This window comes from Coloeus monedula, assembly GCF_965178545.1.
Source record: "Coloeus monedula genome assembly, chromosome: 6".
NCBI classification, from domain to species: Eukaryota; Metazoa; Chordata; class Aves; order Passeriformes; family Corvidae; genus Coloeus; species Coloeus monedula.
The window spans coordinates 14,058,568-14,079,605 of NC_138786.1; the positions used below are offsets into that span (position 1 = coordinate 14,058,568).

The 21,038-nt window shown below is 37.3% G+C and overlaps 1 protein-coding gene across 8 annotated transcripts in view; it reads right to left on the reverse strand.

The window, feature by feature from the left end:
- The window catches only part of SOX6 (SRY-box transcription factor 6), a 368,589-nt gene that overhangs the window by 20,482 nt on the left and 327,069 nt on the right, over positions 1-21,038 (reverse strand). For all 8 annotated transcript variants that reach the window (XM_082283580.1, XM_082283584.1, XM_082283585.1 and 5 more), the window contains one exon: positions 13,433-13,541. In XM_082283580.1, coding sequence (XP_082139706.1) covers positions 13,433-13,541 — 109 coding nt within the window. The remainder of the gene's footprint in view (positions 1-13,432; positions 13,542-21,038) is intronic.

Consider the following 21,038-nt stretch of genomic DNA (forward strand, 5'->3'; position numbering starts at 1 on the left):
GGGGCTGTCCTCAAAGTGACACTTTTAGCTTCTGGATGTGTTCACTGCCTCACTTCCTAGATCCTTTTCATTTGCTCAACTTGTTATGACTTCAATGATTTAAAACTAAAAGCAGATTAAAGAAGAATGATCTTTTTTTGTGGATGTATGGATATAACCTCTCTGTGAAAGCTGGATTCCACACTACTCTAGGGGAAATACTGAGGCAAAGAACACCACAATAAATCTAAAAATGCTGCAGCTTCATGAAAATAATTTCAAACACTATTTTCATTTCTAAAGAGATCTCTAGTCAGAGAAAAATAGAAAGATAAAAGAATCTGATCATCAACAGGAAAGATAAATATCCTAATGTGAAATAAATGTTAAGAAACATAAAATAACAATTGTTACATTGTTTATTTATTCATTCACGCCTTTATCTGATTTTCTTACATTTACTGATGAAAAGAATTCTACGGCAGGCACCATCTCTCAGCACGTTTTCTGAAATCTTGGCCATAGTAGGGTTAATCCTACTGTCTTTACTGGGATATGAGTTTTACCTTCCATTTTGCACATCATCTACAACAAAACCCGATACGGGGCTTTACATGTTACCAGAAAACAAACAATAGTAGATGTGATAGAAAGGAGCAAAAAAGGCTAAGAAAAAGATGAGGAAAGAGAGAGAAAAGACGTGATAGCAAAAAGAAAGAGATTTTTATCAGTCACCCTGTTATTCCTTAATTACTCTTCACACTATGGCCATTGATTCATGTTTGAAGTGATACATTTCCCCTGACTTCCCCCAGATAATGAATCTGGCTAATCTAGGGAATATACTGCAGATCGTCTTCCATGGACACACACCAAGATGGGATACATAGAAATAAAGACAATCTTTCTAGGTTCCTGGTATGAAAAAACTGGTTAGTAGTAAAGCTCCTATCATCAGTTATTCATTAAGCTGAGGTGACATATTTGCCTAGTTTGGAAAAGACTGATTGTGACCTCCAAAATATCTGTCCCTGTCTGTGGCAACACAACTAGCACTGCAGAGACCAGATCCTGATAAACATGCAAAAAGGAGTCACTCTTTTACCACAAGAGATGGGTTACTCATAAACATGGACATGCCATAAAAACAGGGAGCATGAAAAACCAGCTTGGCTGTCCCCTGAGCTGCTCTTAACCTGTGTACAGACAAATGCAGCCTTTGTGAAAAATGTAGCAGTATTTAAAATCAAATAGAAAAAGACAAATATGGAAAAAATAGCATGAAAAGAGAAGCTTTGGGAAGCTTAGAACACAAGAGTAGCCATTTAACTAATATTTTGGGTTATCAGTTTTAGAGAAAGTTACAAGAATTACTACTACTACTACTTCACTGTAATCTAAGCAACATGTAGCAGTTGTAGAGTAACATTTATCTGTTTTGCCCCTTTCCTGTCTCTTATTTCTTCATCCCCAACACCATTCAGACTTTCTCATTTTTTATTATCAGCAAGAGAGGCAACATAAATGGGTACCACATGAACTATTGTCTTTACTGGCATGTCTTGTCATCACTGACAAAAAACCCACTTGGAAACACAGCTAGGTTTGGAACAAGGGTGACACAAATGTTCTGTTTGTCAGGCTGCTTTTGTTCCAAATGCTACACAAATATTATTCAGCTGCAATTTGAGCATTGAGCATTTCCTACAGGCTGCATGTCAGTGAATGAATGGGAAGAAAAACTGGGAAAGCCACAAGCAATTCATTAAATATTGGAATATTTAAATGGCCTCTAAATTTTTTCACCTGCAAGGATTCTGAAATGTGCTAAGTAAATACTAAGAGGTGGGAATACATTGTAGCACAGGTTAGCTACATCCAAGCAACACTTGGTCATGATAAGACTTCTCTTTTTGCTGCTAAGAGACTCCATTCTCTTTAAAACATCAACAAGAAGAACCAACCGGGAATTCCCTAAGGTCAGCTCTGAGGAAACATAAACCTCTAATTCAATAACTCTGCTACTGCACTGAAAAAGGCCTTATTATTGCAACATCCATATGGAGTCAATTGGACATTAATGACTAATCAATCCCTCCCCTTTCTATTCTACTTATAGTGTCACAAGCCATGTTTAGATTAGCCCATTTCCTGCTTAGGATCGCTCAAGATGTCTTTTGTTCTTTCAGGGCTGGCCTGATGGAGGCAGCTTAAACAAACACACGACCCAAGTGGTGCAGGAGTTATAAACTGCCATATGTGAATGAACAAAGGGGCCATACTAAAGCCTTTTGTGGTATTTGTTAATGTTTTTCATCTGAGTTTAAAAAGACCTAATGACTTTGTGGTGAGCTGATGCATGTGGCTCGTGGCTTTGCAAAATGAAGGAAATTCTAGCCAGTTATATATCAGCATATATTTTCCAGAGTGCCTTGCTTTCAGTTTTGGTGGCAGCGAGTTTACTTTTTTTAGTACATTTGTTTTACATATGCAAGCAAAATACTTAATCTCAATTAAAACACAGCACCAGTTTTCACAGCCATACTCACAACCTGCATATACATCTTTCCCCATTTGAAAGTCTAAAGCTAAAATTGAGTGGAATATCTGCTGCGTGTGAAATCAAAGCAACTGTTCTCAGCTCCACCAGTTCACTCACCAGTGTTTAAAGCTGAATTGTTAGCTGTGTCCTAATAAACACCAAAACAATAATTCTAAATAAGCCACTAGCACATCCATGCTCCACAGTCCAAATCTGTACTATTTAAATGAATTAAAAATGCTAAATGTAGCTACTTGCTTGATGGCTTACACAAACAATTTAGATTTCTTGACCACATTCTAAAAAATGCTAACCCTCATGGAAACTTGGCATGGAATATAGCTAAAACAATACAATAATGCTTTAAATTACACGGGATATTAACTGAATTAATTAGAGCTTGAGGCCTGACTTTAGCTCTTGGTGGCTGACATAGTCACACATATGGTCCAACATAATAGTTACTCAGTGAAGATCCATGAAACATCTATACAGAAATTGTGAAGAAGAATCAGCCTCTACTATAAATTTGGGGAGGTGTTTAAGTGTCATCATATTTTTCAATCTTGTGCCACTTGCAGACTTCAAGATCCTTCACAGATAATTAATTAAATGCTAACAACCCCATTCTGACATTAATGTTATTGATAGAACAGAAATATGAATCATATTTAAGTTGAAAGTTTTTCAGCGTAAGTAATGATGCCAGAAGTAAGGAATTGCCAGTCATCAGACCTAACAACCATCTGCATTCCCACAAACATTATTGTTGTTTCCCTTTGATATTTTATTTCGTATTCAGTTGGGGAAAATAGAGGCCCACAGGAAGGAAAATTGTGGATGAAACAGCCCAGCCCAAGAGAAACAATACTAACAATTACTGTCAGGTACCTGACAAGATCTATGGATTTGATTTGATTTTTCAGAAAAAGCAGCTGGTCTACCAGCTAAGCAATTATTGTTACTATATTAATCATATTCAAAGTCAAAAAAATACAAAGAGGAATTCACTAATCTATTTAACATAAAAATGTTTCCATAAAAGTAACAGCCTTACTGCCAGTGTAGCTGTTATTCACATCATTTCAAATTTCTCATGACATGAGTGTCACCTAGAACATCCAGAAAACACAACATTAATTTAAAACACAGGGGCTAATTCCACAGTCTTCAGTCATCCCAAAAAGCTTTTTTGTTGAAAAAGTCCTGTTTGAACAAGGGCCATAGTGATCCATTCATACTTCAGTCAATGCTTTGTTTTGTTTTAAGATGGAGAAATGACAGACGGGAATTAAGGACAGAGAAAGAAGGCAGTCTGACTTCATATTTGATGGATGCATTGTTCAAGGTGTAGCTGAACACTGTTCTTTGCTGGCTCACATGTTCTTTAGCAAAACAATGATTTTTAAAAGCTTAAGTACAATGTAGTTTGTAAAAGGGAATTATGTTTAACAATGGAACAGGGTTTTACAAAACCACCTCCCTCAAATTACGTGGTATTAAGAAATGCAGAATACTTAGCAAAAGATTTTAAAATGTGTTGCAGTCACTGCTTTAGTGACCCATTTCCTGCATTCAATCTTCAATAATTTGTCACTTTCTGAATGATGCAATGTCATTCTTTGTAGCAATATAACTAATTCCTTCCATCCAGCGTTAGCTTTTTTCACTTGTCATATCACATCAGTAATTAGCAAGGATCTGGGGCTAGGATAGGTATATGCCATTTCTTCTTGCCTTTCACATGGTGTGCTGGCACTACAATAACTGATAATATAATTAGTAAATAATATAACATGAAGAGAGAGAAGCAAAAGCAGCATGATAACAGGAGCTGTTCTTCAGGCTAATTTTTCAAATAAGGTATCCCTGTGCTTTTGGGATTTGTAAGCAAAACCAGGAAGATGTTTTTGCAAATATGGCAATGGCATGTCTCAATATGCTATGACATTTACCTGGCTGGATAAAAAATAAAGCATTTGCCATGAAATAGGGGCTTAGACAGAAATTTACAGATCATTCTTTTTTTAATTCCTGTGAAACTACCCCTTCCAAATTGAAAACACAACCATTCTTTATTTGAAAACTCTGTGAAGACACTGTAATGCTCACGCTACACACACTTTGGAGCACTGATCCTGTGAAACCAAATCAAAGTACAAATTAAGGAAATATTTTCCCCTTGCTACCAAGTTATTCGCTAGGCACTTGCTTAGACACTTTGCATATCTACATGGAAGAAAGGCAAATGACCCTAAACATTTTTCTATTGCTGAGATACTGAGGTTCCTGAAGGAGAAAATGGTACACATTTTAGACTTAGAAAAATAGACAGTTGTAGAAAGAGGGCTTGTTTGAATCTGGACCAATTGCTCATGCTTAGCCAGAATGTATGATGCTCTTTCCTTAGTGTATTCATGTTTCTGCTCCACTCCCTGTGCTCAAGGATTTAAGGAAGATGGGCAAGGTTTCTCCCTCCCTCTTGCAGTATGATATAATGGTGACTTTCTCCATCAACTGAAAATTCAATCGTGCCTGGAAATTTTAACCTATTTTATGGAGCTTCAAGCTCCTTTTGTCATAGCTAGAAACCCTCAGAGAATCAGGATCATGGGGTGTTTTACACCTGGTGGCTGTACATGAGTGTGAAAAAATGTTTTAAACCACTGAGTTACTATATTTAATTTTTCAGTCAGTCCACCTAAAAATAGCAACGCAAACTGACTGATGCTTTCAGCATTTGTGACAATAATTTTCTCATGGGCGAAGATTTTCTGCGTAAAACTGCAGTCCACAGTTGCTTTTTACAGCTGCCTTCTAAATTCCTGAAAATAATGTTTTACTATATAATGGAAATTGTGAAAAGCTCTTAGTCATAACTGTGTTAATAGGCACCCCTATGTAAAACTCAGGGCATTGTAAGAGTGCTTGATTGTACAACATCAGAAATCCTAGGTGGAATTTTTGAAAAGATACTGTGGTTATACTCACAGCTTTTACCGGCTAGCGCTCAGTCTCAGCGCCTCGGGAAGCCTGAGTCATCCAGAGGGACGGCACAAGCAACCTGGCCCTTCAGCAAGAACGGCAAAGGGCAGCTGCAAAGCCAATACCACCAGCAGAAGAAAAGAGGGAGAAATACAGCTCTTGGCTTATGCTATAGTCCTGCTTTCAATAAGAGACAGAGAGACACAGACGTCGCTCACAGCAGGAGGTGCAAAGCCAAAGACAGCATGCCCGCTCTGAGGTCCTCTTTTATTCAGGAGAAAGGAAAGGGGAGGACTGGGGGCGGACGCGGGGTGAGCGGCCAATCAGACACTGCTACAGAGTTTGAGTTACTTTCGGTTTTGCGCAGCTTGGAACAAAGGAGTTCAGAGCACATGGCAGGGGCAAATCCTGGCTTGTTTGGCCAGGGAGGGGAAGGGCAGCTTGGAGCAGGCAGCAACAAGATGCTATTCTGTACGAATCAATTAATGCAGCTTGGAAATGTCAGACAAGAAAGCCTCATATTTAACAGCAGGGGAAAAAAATACCTAAGACAGTTGAAAATCAAAAGTTAGAAGTTGTGGAGGATACCCAGATTTGTTATTCTGGAAATGAGAAGCATACTATATGTTAAATGTTAGTGTCTTGAGAGGAATAAGTTTCAATGCTATGGAAAGATCAGTCCACACACTCCCAACACAGGTTTTTCAGTTCCCCCTCCAAAATGTTATGGGGATGCTGGCAACAATGAGATGCGCGAAGTGGTTGCCATCAGAAAAGTGATGGGGTGATTCTTAAAGAGATCTTATTCCTATCCCATTTGTAGGTGTTGAGTTACTCCAGGGCTGAAGCACTGAATCTCATCCCAGACAACTGTAATGCTGCGCCTAAGTACTTTATCCCAGATTCCTATCTGTTTTGAGTTATTCTGGAAAATTTAAGCATATCACCCAAGTGTCAGGCACAGTCAGATTCATGGATGTTAAAAATGGCAACTACAGCTAATGAAGGCCACCTTTTAGCATCTGGGCTAATTAAGATAATAAGCTATTTTATCTTTAAATAATAAAGATACAATTATTGGATTTTGGTTGGGGCGTTTTTGGTTTGGGGGGTGTTTTTGCAATCAAAGGCCTATAATAAGAACTCAGGGCAATAAAAATTCCAGTAGTCGAGCTTAGTCTCTGGATACATTTCTTTGTTTTCAGACAGCTTTCACTGTTTTCTGATTTTCATCTTTCTCCTCTCAACTGCCATAGCAACTATTACAAATATTTATGTGCGACAAATTCTGGCATGGAGAGGAATTCTTTCCTCCGGTATTTACGAAGCACTGTCACAAAAGTAGGTGATGCTTTTACCCTACCTCTGCTACCTGCTGTTTACACCTCTGCACAGGAGGGTGTTAAACAAGTTACCTCACAGGTTTGGATTGTGTTGGCAGCCTGCCAAGGTTGATCTGCCTGCAAATGTATAGTTCCCTTTCACCTGCCTCTTCAGCTGCTCAAAGCCAACCTTTTTTGAAATAGAGAAGGAACCCTCACCCTTTCGTACAAGCAATTATTTGCTATTGGGCATATATGAGGTTGTTGAGGCTTTGAGCATATGGTAGAAGTTCTTTAATAATACACCTAATAGATGTGCAAAACCCATCTCATGATGCCTGCTCTCTTCTTGCCAGGGAGGGAGAAAATGACACTTTGACAGATGGACAGAAACTGGTGGCAGTTTCTCCTCAGCCTTAGAGAACCCCTTGTATCTCAGTTTTCTCATATTTCTTCCAGATTCTTTCTACACTGCAGACTCCCTGTCTTTCCTCACTTAACTCATTCCTCTCCTTTGCATGCTTCCACATTCACTGCCGATGATGCCACTTCAACCACTCATTTCTTATGATGTTCTGGTAACCAGTTAAGTCTATGATAATGCCTAACACCATTTCTTTCTTTGCCATTTAATTTCCCTTACTTTTGGACAGGTGGAATATCCCATTGTGCTACAACATTCCTTGCAATGTGACTAGCCCAAGCCAAGTATGAATGGGAAGGCCTAATTCTATGGACATAAAAAGACACACTGTTAATTGCAGGAAATCTTGATCATTGACTTTGTACATTGGACAACAAGTCCACCCTCTGAAATGCTGCAGAACTGGGTTCTTAGGCTTACTAATGAATTGAAATAAATTCTTCTAAAAGATAAGGTGTGCTTGTGCTCCTCCAAGCCTGGATTCAAGTCCAAAACCAGGTTCAGACCAAAAACTGAACTAGAATTAATAAGATCAAGCTAGGCCTTACTACTGGAACCAGACAATTACCAGTGGTTATCCAGCTTGCAACTGGCTTGCATTTAGTTTACTTGGAGCATGGTTCAAAGACACCAGGAGCACACAGATAAGGCTTAAAGCTGTGCAGTCTCAAACTGTGATTTGAAATATAGAAAACAACTTTAAACCAGGGAATTTACAAGTTGAAGTAAGAGACAGCAAGCAGTGCAAGGGAGGACACAGGCACTAAATCAATGAATTTAAGGAGATGGGCTGGTGCCAATCCCATGCTGAGGACTCTAAGAACTAACTTGACAGCCAGGTTTCATAGCAAAAGTTATCCTCTGGGAGACTTTGAAAAATCTTATTAGTCTAATACAAGGACAAATAAATACACAGACAAATGAAGTAGGTAGACAGATCCCACCATATTATTTAAAACTGTTTCTAACTAGCAGACATGTACCTACCCTTCAGGTCCATGCTTAACACACACTGGTAGAATAGTGTCCAAGAAAGAAGCAGCAAGTGCTGAACACAAGTTTTACTGAATCAAGAAAACTACAGTGTGAAAATTTTGAATGAAAACATCAAATGAGGACCCAGAACTCTTTTTGTACATTGTCCCAAATGGCAAACTGTGAGGCCACATATTGAACTCACAAGCCTCTGATTCTAAAATATCAGCATGAATGAACAATGAACTAAATGTTAAGCACTAATAAGGCATTTCCATCTATTTCTATTTGCTTTCTGAAAATTAATTTAGCTTTGCAATGCATCTTATTTTCACTAAGGAAAACCAGACACAGATAAGTTGTTTCTCTTTTATAAAATCCCACTGTGAGATAGTGGCAAAACAATAACATTCAGATGTTTTTACCCTGAGCCTAGGATCCAATCAAGAAAATTACACTTTAATAGATTCAATTCTTTGGCAGGAATGAGTATCAAGTCTTGATGGGATTTGAATCTCTGAATATGACTGCTGAAGGAAACCATACTGCAACCTGAGCTAAGGTAAAATCAGTAATCGTCAACAGGAAGGTTAGGTCTACCCTGCAGATTTCTATCTAGTAGAAAACAAAATCTTAATACACTTCCTTCAAATTTCCAAAGAATGTGACCACAACCACAAAACCAGAAGGATCCATAAACATTGTGTACATTTTACAATTCAAAAGGAGCAGCACTATCACCCAAATCTGAGTATCTGTGAAAGGAAAATCTTTTTCTAGAACTTGAACAAAAAAAACTTGTTCACATGATCCAATATCCTCAATAACTGAGAACTAAATACTTCAGTATTTCGTATGCTAAATACTTTAGTATTGCTTAGGTTTTCTGACCTGAAATTTAAACAGGGCTTACCTATGACTCCTGACTACACTCTACACACTCTGGTCAGCTGATGTATGTCAGTCATGTTCAAGAGAGTGTTTGGCTATAGCTGCATTCAAAGCGGTCTGGGTGCGTCCATCCCTGTTACCTATATTTCAATACTAACAATCTCAAATGTTCAGAATTATGAAGCCACCTACAGAAAGAATTATGTTTCCTTTATAATGTTAATGTTTCAGGGGAAAAAAATCCTTGTTTAGTTCTCTAATTGGGTCTTCTTTATAATTTTGGATATTAGTCGCCAAATGTTTATGAGGCTTTCAAATCATGTTTTTGAATTTTCTAACTACAAATGTATCATATATTTTAACATGGCAACTGGGATTTCAGGTAATGATACAAGTCTAACAGCTGTGGATTATTCATCAATGGTGTCACAGTCAGTAGCAATGTTTTAAATACAGTCTGAGCATGATTTTTAACATAGTTAGCTCCATCCTGCTGGTGGCTAAGGAAGTAATAGAAATACTGGTTTATGTCATATTTAATAGAAAACTCTTGCTAATGATTTTCAGGCCTCTATTCAGATGACTGTTAGCTCATTATGAGCAAAACAAACTTTGAAGACAACTTCGTATCTCTGAAAGTAAAACTAGCTACCATTAATTACATCTTACCTTTAATTAATCTTAAAAAGGCTTCAACAAGGCAGTTAAAACAAGTTTAAAAAAAATAATTCTATACGATTTCATATTTGTCTAATTTCTAAGTTTAAAGAATTTCAATACTTATAATTCATGACTCAAAAAAAAAAAATCTCTGTAGCTTCAACTTCTGATCAATGAGCCAGTACCACAAGCACTCCTAAAATTACAGGAAAACGTGATTCTGATCCTGTCATACTCAGATCACCGCCGGATGTTATAGAAAAGATGTAAGGAGCAGAGAGAAATCATTGCTAGATACTGTTACAAAGGCATTCTGTAAAGCAGAAGTCTGCTGATATGTCTTCTAACGAATTACATGAACCTTAAACATTGTGCCAAAACTATGGGAATCAGGAGCACTTCCCAGATCTGATCCATCTCAAATGCCTGTTGGGATGGACAGACATGCACCATATCTCTGCACACTTTAGTTTCCTATGGAAATGCAAATGTGCAGGTAGGTAGGGAGTGAAAATGCACTTCCACAGCCCCTTTCCTCTACTCCAGTGGGGGGATCAGACTACAACCCAAACTGCATTTCCCCCATTTATGGCCAGCAGCGGGACTAAATTTGGAATCCTTAGCTCAGGAAAGAATCTGCTACACCACTGCCCCACTCTTACACCTGCCCCCACTACCACTTTTAAAGAACCCTCTACAAATTGTTAACATCTTCTCTAAATATAGTTAATTTCTTAATTCTGAAGTCCTAAAATTCTGGTGATGAGAGTAAAGCCACCTGGCAGATGTAACAGCCATCCACTCACTCTGTCACAACTGCACCTGGGCCTCAGAGATCTGGAGGTATTTCTGACAAGAAAAGATAGGGCGTCAAAATTTGGCCATCAATAAGTCACTTCAGAAATCTTTATTCCCTGTTTGATTGTGTTATATGCATAAAATCACACATAAACCACAGAAACGTTGTCTAAAGAGTTCTACAGCAACCGCATTCAAAAAGTATAAAAATAATGAAAAAAAAAAAAAGATTTAAAATAAAAATGACAATACAGAAAGGAAGGTGTGAAACGCATGAAGTCTTTGAAGAACATGACTGTGCCTATTAGGAACCTTTGACATTCAGCTAAGATTGTGACCGTGGCAACAATGAAATGCAACAAGGAATTCTTAGAGGAGGCGAAAGAAGAGAAACAAAGCTGGTGAAAGGTCTGGAGCTCAGGTCTGATGAAGAGTGGCTGAGGGAGCTGAGGGTGTTTAGCCTGGAGAAAAGGAGGCTCAGGGGGATCTTATCACTCTCTACAACAACGTGAAAGGAGTCTGCAGAGAGATGGGGGTCAGAATTTTTTTGCAAGGAAGAAGTGATAGGACAAGAGGAAATGGCCTCACGTGCCAGGGGAGGTTTAGATTTGATATAAAGGTAAAATTTCTTCACTGAAAGAGTTGTCGAGCACTGGAACAGGCTGTCCAGGGAAGTGGCTGAGTCACCATCCCTGAAGGTATTTAAAAGATGCAGTTGTGGCACTTTGGGACATGGATTAGTGGGGGACTTGGCAGTGCTGGGTTGGACTTGATGATCCTAAGGGTCTTTTCCAACCTAAATGATTCTATGATTCTGAAGAATAAGCTGTCAAGTTTCTTAGTAGGCCAGGGCTGAAATAGACAAGTTTGGAAGCACAAAATAATAGGAACATTAACAATAGGAACATAAAAAACATTGACAAGCCTAGAAAAATCTGTAATAGTTTCGTGATAATTAGAAGCTGGACAGAGTGTAGCATGGTACAGTATCTCAGAGACCACAGTTTAACTGCTGATATTTCAGCAGCATTGTTTGCTATGGACTTCCACTGTAAATTATGTTAGGCGAGAAGTGTCATCTCTTAGCCAGCTTGCCAAGTATAAGGGGCAAAACTCAGGTTATATTTTTAATGTCTTTTTCTTACATCCAGCTAATATCTAAATTCACCTTGTCTACGAGAAGGACGAATAAGCAGCTCAGTTTAGAACTCCTGCCAATGTTTTTTTTCAGATCAGCAGTGCTATGTACCCAGCATCTCTTTTCCGGAGATATCTTTTGGCTGTTGAACAAATTCTGGAAATCTGAATCCATTCATGAACTCGGATTTCTAATGTGGCAAGGCACCATGCCTCAGAGTGCCCCAGTAGCTCTAGAAAGACATGCACACTGTCCTTAAACTGGCAAAGCATCACTGTAGATTGGGTTACATATGGCAAAGCTTCTCTCTGCACTATCCAGTAACAGAGGGGGCTGTCAGTGCCACAAGGGATATCAAGATACTAAATTAAGAACACTAGGAAGAGAATGGATGAATTGAAGGAAATTACCTAAACCAGCAGTGGGGTCAGAGGCCTGATGTCATCTAAACCAGTCACTGTGTATCTGTAAGTATTCCCTTGCTACTTTTCACCCAAACCGACAAAAAAAACCCAAAATTCTTCAACATGTTGAAATATGAAATATTGCTGCTGGATGGACATTTCTTTATAAAGCACTTTATAAATAACTGATTGGCCAAAAAGTGCTTTGGAAAGTCCATGTATCTCTTGATTCCCTTTTTCTAGAAGGAAGAGTCATTGCGAAACACCTGTCTGAAAGTTATTTTTTACCTACATTCTGTTTGTTATTTTTCTGTGTACAGATGATACAACAGTGGTCAATGAAATTCAATTAAGGATGAATAAATGGAGCTCATAAATAATAAAGTTTATCCCTAAAGTTTACTGGTCCTGTTCTTTTGATCCAAGAAAAAAAGCAGACTTTGGATCTGTCAGATGTTTGGATGTTAATGGAAAAATTCAGAGGTGTTTTAACTTTCTCAAGCCATAACTAGAATTTCCCCAGTTTAAAAAGAGTAAAATTATTCTCAAACAGAACTAAATTGAGGGGGCAGAATCTTGCATAATATTTTATCTGAATAGTACATTAAACTTCCTACAGGTAGGGTTCCTACATATGTACATGTGCTCTTCTAATATATCACAGGGTAGAGAAGTTCCCAGTGACATCCACTTCCAGAGCATGCATGGTAATCCTGCTCAAGACTCAACTCAGTCCTCTTACACACTGACTTCCACCTGGGGCTTGAAACATATATCTATATATGTTTATATATAACTCTCACTGAAATGGGTGCACTGAAGTTTTATATCATGAAAAAGGCCTTTTCATACAGAAAATGTGAAGTATATTTTCATTATGATTTGATGGCTGCCTATGAATAGAATTGTGCTTGTTATACCTTGAATAGTTGGTGCACGATGGGCAGATTTCTGAAAATGCTCTAACCTTCTTCACAGCTGCTAAATACTAAAAAATTGGGGAATATATATCCTTCCTGAGATAATTTTCTCAATACCTCCTAAAGTTATATTAAGAGTATAAAATATACACACTTATTTGGCAGCTGCTTGGGGGAAAAACAGTTGTGTTGCAAAGGGCTAAAAGGGCTACACAGTCCTTTTCAGGCCTCCACACTTTGTTATGGACTTACTGAAACCACAAAAATCCAGACAGAAATCAATCAAGTGTTACCCTGGAAGGTAACATAGACAGTACTTATGACACTGGCAGTATTTCAGCCATATCATCCTGTGGTGCAGTGTTAATAACCCATGGTCAAAATTGCAACTCACCTTCTGCATCTTCTGGCCTTGTAAGATCGATGACACCGGGGCCAATTTTTCCATCTTCATTGGGTTTCCCTGTTAATTGTGGGCCTAAATTTTCAAACCTTGTTCTTTCCTGGAAAAGAACAGAAGGAGTCTTAATGCTCCATATAGGATAGTTCTCATTATATGCCAGTGCATATGGGTATGCATTGATACATGCCTTATTTTTTAAATCTGAACAAATAATGAATGCATCTAATTAGAATTTTAGCTCAGGGACAATTTTTTTTTTTTTTTTTACAGATTCTGAATGTTTGCATTTATGAAAATCAGTTTTAAATGTGAAACATATACAGAAACTTTGAGATTATTTTGATCTGCAGTGCCATAATGCATAAACGATTGTACATGCAAATACAAAACACTCTTGGCAGCACACAGTGCTGATCGGTGCTGCTCACTTTGCCTTTCCACTTATTTTCCAACTTAAACTGAAAAAGACAATCAACATTTGGGAAACATGAAAATTCAGAAGCTGAAAGAAGAGTTTGTATTAAAATGCACTGGTTTTTTAATGAAAAAAAAGCACATTTTCCCCACTCTGAGATTTAAGTTTGTGTTCATACTTCTATGAAAACACAAGTCTGAATTCTATGCAGAGGTTTTCAAAGACAAATATTTGAAATAAGGAATAATAGAGGACAGAACCAATATTATTTTGTCTAGAAATCTAAGTTGTACCTCAGTGAAAAGGGAACTTAAGAAGACAAAAAAAGGAAAAAAAATAAAACTAAAAAGAATGCCTACTCCTAGAAAAACAGAAAGCTTTTGAGAGCTGGAGACCTCCATAGGAAATCTGGAACTAGAAAGTGGAAACTGAAAGGTATTTTATATGTTAACCCAGTTCCTCACTCAGCTACTGGACAAGGGCACTATAAAGGCAGTGTAATATTGTCTCTCAATAGTGGTCTCTGTAGTGCTGTGTATCAGTAGCAAAGTGTTCAATGGTTATCATTAATTTAGCATTCTCATTTGAGGGAACATAGCATGTTTTCCCTCTTGCCTTGTTGTTACCTCTTCAGATTAAACTTGGCATTATGTTGTACTTGTGAATGAATGAAACCTTGTTGTTCATTACTATGAAACAATATTAAATGTCATGTCAGCTGGAATTTACAGACGTGAAACACCAGCTTTCAGCTCTACAAACAGTTTCTCCATGTTATACTTAATGCATTATGCAGAAGTAGAGTGCTGACTGCTGTTCAGACTATTGTTCAATGACCTAGTTCTGTGCTGTGCATACCAGACACGAGGAGAAAACATTGGGAGATTCTCTCCCAAAAGAGGGTAGAAACTTGAAAATGTTCTTCAGGATGAAACATGGCCTTGACTGCTCATTTGCTCCACCTCCAACTACTTCTGCTTTCCAATATTATTATTTTCCTATTATCATTGTGTTTCAGTCACAAAACCCCATCAGGACAAGTGAGGAATTGTTTTGATTCCTCATGTTTTCAGCTCCTTCAGCCATGTATTTTTTAAATTATTCTCTGTTTAATTTGCAGAGGAAGAGAAAGCTCAGTGTGACATTGGATTTGCCAAAACATGCAGCTGAGGTATTTCAGGTACTAAATGAATTTCTAAAAGTTCTTCAGAATCTCCCAGTTGGCAGACAAAATAATTCTGCATTTTATATTTGGTTAATTACTTCACTTGTTTTCTTCTGTAAAATCCGTGGTTGATGCAGGAGCTTACATACACAAAGGAACTCACAAGAAAAGAAAGAGTTACAAATGAATTTGACTGCAGAAAGGCTCTACAATACTAGAGGCCCAATATTTTACTGAAAAATATTGTGCAATGTAACAATACACCTGAATCATCAGGATGGGATCTGTCTTACTGGTAGAGAGAATGAAAAATAAGTTTATCAAGGATACTGTGTTCCATTGCAAAGGGCTGATTTGCAGTTGAGATAAAAACAAAGATCAGTGCTAAGAAAACAGCTTTTGGCACATTTATTTTCTCTTCCAAAATATTTGCACTAAAAGATTTTTTCTTAAGGATGTTAATACAGCACCTGCAGTGTTCTTGGAAGAACAGCCTTTGAGTGTGATTCAGAAAAAGGAGAAATACCTTTCTGCTATAAAAATCAACAGACCCTGCTACATATCAATATGCACATTTGGAATATCTTTCTAGTCATTCATTCTCTTTGATTTTACCAGAAAATATTCCGTTACCAAAAAAAAAAGAAAAAAAAAAGAAAAGGAAAAGAAAAAGTTTCTGCAAGAATATCAATATTTTGACACAGAAGGAGAAGAGGGAAAATTACATGATAAGGTTCAGAAACACTAAAATGAAAGCACTTATACCATAAAAATACCTGCTCTTGTAAACAAAGGAGATGTATTTATAGTTATTTTATAACCCCCTCCTAATTCATGAGAAGCTTTAACAAAGCTCGCTATATTTAAGTCTTTGAAATGCCTTTTAAAGTAATTCCTTTGCTTGCTTTTTTTTTACTGAAAAATCATCATTACAGTGATAGAAAAAAATGGTCAATATTTGCATTGGTTTTAAACAAATTCAGAGAATTGTAAAATACAGGAAAATCTTCCTCAGTACTAAAACCACTTTTATCTGGTAGATGCCTTTACAATTCCATGAAATACAACATATTCATGCGGTGTTTATTCTGAGAGGAAATTTGTCCCACTAAGCTCAAATCCTTTTTAGTGCGATTTGTTTTTGCTCCCATCTTGAACTCATCCTAGAGAAAATAGGCTAAAAATCTTTTAAAAGTACATGTTTCCCCTAGTATGACTGAGAGGAGGATTGATTCTCTACTTCATATTCCAATATTAAAAAAAAAAAGACATACCGTCATTAAAAATAAATGGTTATACATAGCTGCACTAACAAATATATTACCTACACATGCATTACATTTGCACACATACACATCGACTGCTGGATCTATTGCTGCCTCCCTAACCTCCATTAGTAGAAAATGTTGATGAGTTTGTAATAAAGTGCACTTCTATGGACAATGCAGGTGTTTTCTCCCCTGTGAAAAGCATTTTTGACCCCTATTTTGAACAGGTTTTTTTCTTATATTCGTGCTGGCTGTGGAGCTTATATTATATAGTTACTTTAAGTTTTTCCTTTTAAATCATAGCAAAAAATTTTTAGGCCATGACACTGACAGCCCTTTCTCATGACAAGAACAACACAGTCAGTTGGAGTTTGCATTAGGAAACTGAAAGCACTCCCCAACACAAATCAGATCCTTTGTGCTTCTTTATTACTTTGAACACATAGTAAAAATAATCCTTTCTTCAAGATGAGAAAAATGAGAAAAAAGAACCTTTTTAACAGCCAAATCTTAATTTTCCATTCTGTGATATGATTAGGCACTTATTTATGCGTTGTCAGTCACAAACATGCAGAAAACGTAGAAGTTATTGAAAAAATTAAAGTCTGCTCAACTGTCTTGCAGGACTTTTGGTTCTCTAAGTGCTTTGAAATTATGATGTATGAGGTAGATGTTGCATATTAAATAAAGATATTTAAATTATAAAACCCCCGTTAGTGAGAGCTGATGAATGTTAAATGTTATGAGCCACAAGGCTGTGGCATCCATCATATTCACATATTATCACAGTCAGTGATGGAGCAGCCCCAGTGATGACAGATAGACTGCTAGATAGTTATCCCTTATTTCCAGCGTCGCCAAGCAAGCCTTTCAACCCCTTTGGCATTATTTTTAGCTTTGCATTAAATTAGCAACTTTTCCGTCACGTTCTGCCAGAAAGTATCAATTCTTTCTTCACGTGTGGAAGGTAAAAGAATGATTCAGTGGAGCAGGGAGTAAAGCAAAAGGAAGCCTTAGCCCCTGCCTCGGAAAAGGCTGCAAACTTCAAATGACTAGAAACAAATATAAAATTGTGATCTCGTGAAAGAACAGCAATGAAACAGTAAGCACACAATAATGGCTTTTCTCTGCACTTAGATAAAAGCTGAATTTTTGATGTGCACAGTATATTTTCATAAAATTTTATATACTATGTTTTATACACTTATTGGCTATTCCATAATAATGTGTGTGCTAACAGTAAAATTGCTCTTAAATTTATGTGTGTTATTTATATGTTCCCACGTAACAATGCTTTTTGTTGTAAAAAATATTCTGTTTATTAATGTAACTTTACAACCACTGCATCCAGGATCCGTGGTAAATTAATGACATTTTTATTATTTTATAGTGTCATTAAATTTTTACTGATCACTCCATCAAACAGAAGCAATAAAGGCCATAATGCAAACTGGGACACTTAGATCAGGGGAGCAGGAAGGCATTCCATATAGTCTGAAGTAAACGGCTTGCCATAAATGATATTTATACCATCTTTAAGGATGTGAGAATACTTGGACAAGTTTGGCAAAACTGTTTCTGTAGTACCATGGATTGTGTACTTAAATAACAGTTTACTTGCCAGCGAGACAATTTTTTTTCAAACCATATGCGAGAAGATGACTGATTGCATCCATCTCCTGAAAAATAATACACGAAACGTAATAATACACTGGGCACCCCTCCCTTCTGGATTACCAAGACTGATCTGACTATACCCATGCCTCAAATTATTTCAACATGCTTGCATTTTCCACATCTGAAATGTATGCTTAGCCTGAAATGGAAAATGGCATGCATGCTGATCGTTGTGTAAAAGATTTAAAATATATATCTTTTTTGCAAACAAATACTTTTATTTAAGTAGACATGTTTGGACAATGATGTAATACCTTTATTTCAATAGTCTAGCATGGAAGCAGTTATCCAACACCAATCTAAAGAGCCAGTTTCTAGAAATCGAATTAATATGGGTCATTCACAGAAGCCACAGAACATATGACTGAAGGGATATTATTTCTTCTGAGGACAGTGCTTTAGTTAGAATGACTACAAATAATTATCACATGTTGTCTTTATGTATGAAATGTATTTCAATTGAATTATTCCATACTAAATGTTCTAGTAGCTTATTTGCTAACTGTGATCTATTGCCTTCATGTACCATGGACAGTAAACAACCAGCAAACAACTTAATGTATTCAAAACATAAAAAGGACATTTTCAGTAGAACACAGAGAAAATTATTCCCAGTTTGAATGAGGAGGAATTACAGATCCTTTTTTCCCCTCCCTGGAAAGTCGAGATACAAATGCCCCAAGCTTTTCACCTTCTTTTTACTACTTTTTAACAGCTAGGACTGAAAAGTTAAATTACCCTCCACTTAGGATCTTTTGCAATGTCTTGGCACAGCAGGGATAATTACAAATTGACTTTCAGCCTTATCTCTGGATATTTTAGTTATTACGGGTGGGAAGTTTAAACATTAACCTTATTACAACAATGTCAATCATCCTACTGGTGTGCAGGCATGCAACTGCTGGAATTCTTTGGATGGCAGAGGAGATAAACACAATACTGGCATTATTGTTACAATTAAAAGCATGGCCCTTGGTTTTGCAGAACTATGGTGAATGCCTAGGACTCATTTTTAATATCATAGCACTGGGAGCTGCTCCAAGAAAACAGACAAACTAAATTAGCAAAGCAGACAAACTTATTGTAGGAATGTTGTTATTTTAAGATATTACAAGATACAAGGTGTACCTTTTCCAAGGATTTACAGGTTTTAGGAGCTGATGTTGACACAACCTGCCCTTTCTTTTTTCTTTTCTGTAAGTGAAACACCTGAATTCAATGATCTCAGGGACCAAGAGAGGCACAGTGAGTGACTTTTCACCCTGAAATACTGCTGCTTCCAGGTTTTGCAGGCTCCTATGCTGTTCCTAAACTGTTCCAGTAATATCTCTGCATGCTGAACATACAGCATGGACCAGCATCCCTGCCACAGACTACAGATTTGCATCACATTGCAGTGCCTCAAAGGAAACAGCTTGCTTGAAAAGATGTGGGGAGAGAGAAGCCACTAGGTCCTCTTTCAAATATATTTTTCCATCGTAAAACATAACTGAAAAGTAAGAGGTTAAAAGCAGATAAGAGGGAATTTACACTAAAATTTCTTTGCCTGCCTGGCAAGCCTCAGCTGGCTTCCATGTGACAATGTGACATATGCAAGACCATCACAAGCAGAAAATACTCCAAAGTTGTTCAGAAACAGAATTTCACAGCTATTGTCACATTATGAGACTTCTTTTAAGACCCAGGTTCTGGATTCAAAATTGACAATTGCAATTTCATCAAAATTTAAAGTATCTAGAAAAAAAGTCTAGCCTAGAAACCAATGGGCTAAAGCAAAAAAAAAAAAAAAAATTCCCCAGATTAGTAAATGGCCAATGCCCATAGCCTACTTGTAAACACTGTCTTCAGCTAATTATTGTGGAAGCCTGATTTTAAGGATCAGAATTCCAAGAGCTGCTTCTTAGTTAGTGTGAACAGTGGCCATCTTGATCTCGAACATAAATGAGAAGGATTTAAATTAATTCTCTGACTATCAGGAGCATTCTGCAGATACTAAGGTGTTTATAGACTTCAGTGCATTGAAGCCTGCTTTTAATAGGAAATGTATCAATTCAAAACTATATTTTAAAAGAAAAATAAAAGGACTAAGAGTAAATATTTCCACCTAAGAAGGATATTATGCCCTCCTACGCATGAAATATTGCCATCTCCATAACTATTGCCATGCTTGCAGGCACTCCTAAGCTATGGATCTGCCCTGGTTAGATTACTTTCAACAGGATTACTGCATTTACTGAGCCCCCTTAACCAAATGCTTTATGCCTTTGTTCATATGGTTTTAATATGGTTTTAACCAATTGCAAGGTTATTTATAAGTTTGCAACTCCCCAGTAGTTAGAGTTATGAAGCGTTCAGACTTAAGCATATCCAGTTGTGTGGTAACCCAACTACTGCTTTCATGCGGTTTCCAACTTTTTATTCATGTACAAAGGCATGATGCATGGCAGTATCTGAGACCTTTCTCACTAACTCTTTGTTTCAGCAGCAAGCTCAGGCAGCAGCCTACAGTAAAATTACACATGGACTAAAAGGTAAAGATTAAAAGAAAAAAAAAATCATGCAAACTGTGAAATTCCACCACAGACTGAGGAGAAGCTAGTCCTTGAAAAACAAAGGGACAATCAATTAAGTTAGCAGCTGGTAAGCTGGTAAATGAAAAGCAAACAAAAGGAGTTACTACTTTACACTCTGCCTAACACGGGTGTAGAATTTGTCAGAGGTCAGAAAGAGTCCAAAGCTTGGCTTGTCGCTTGTTTCTAAAAAAGCTGGATAATTTTATGACTGTTAATAACATTTGTCGTAACACATGCTAAGATAATCAAATCTCGTGTTCCAGAGTGTAAGCTGTTCAACTGTTGAGTAAAAGAGAAATTCCCTCATCCTCTCTGCTGCTCCCTTCCCTCCTGACCAACTCCACAGATGATTAACTGGGAGCCTTCTAGGGAGAGAAGTTAATTTTCTTTTATAACATCACTAGATTTAAGGAAGAACTGGTAAATGGTATAGATCAAATCTGTAATCTACCTTGTAATTAGAAGGAGTCTGAATGCAACCATTAAAAAAACCCCAACG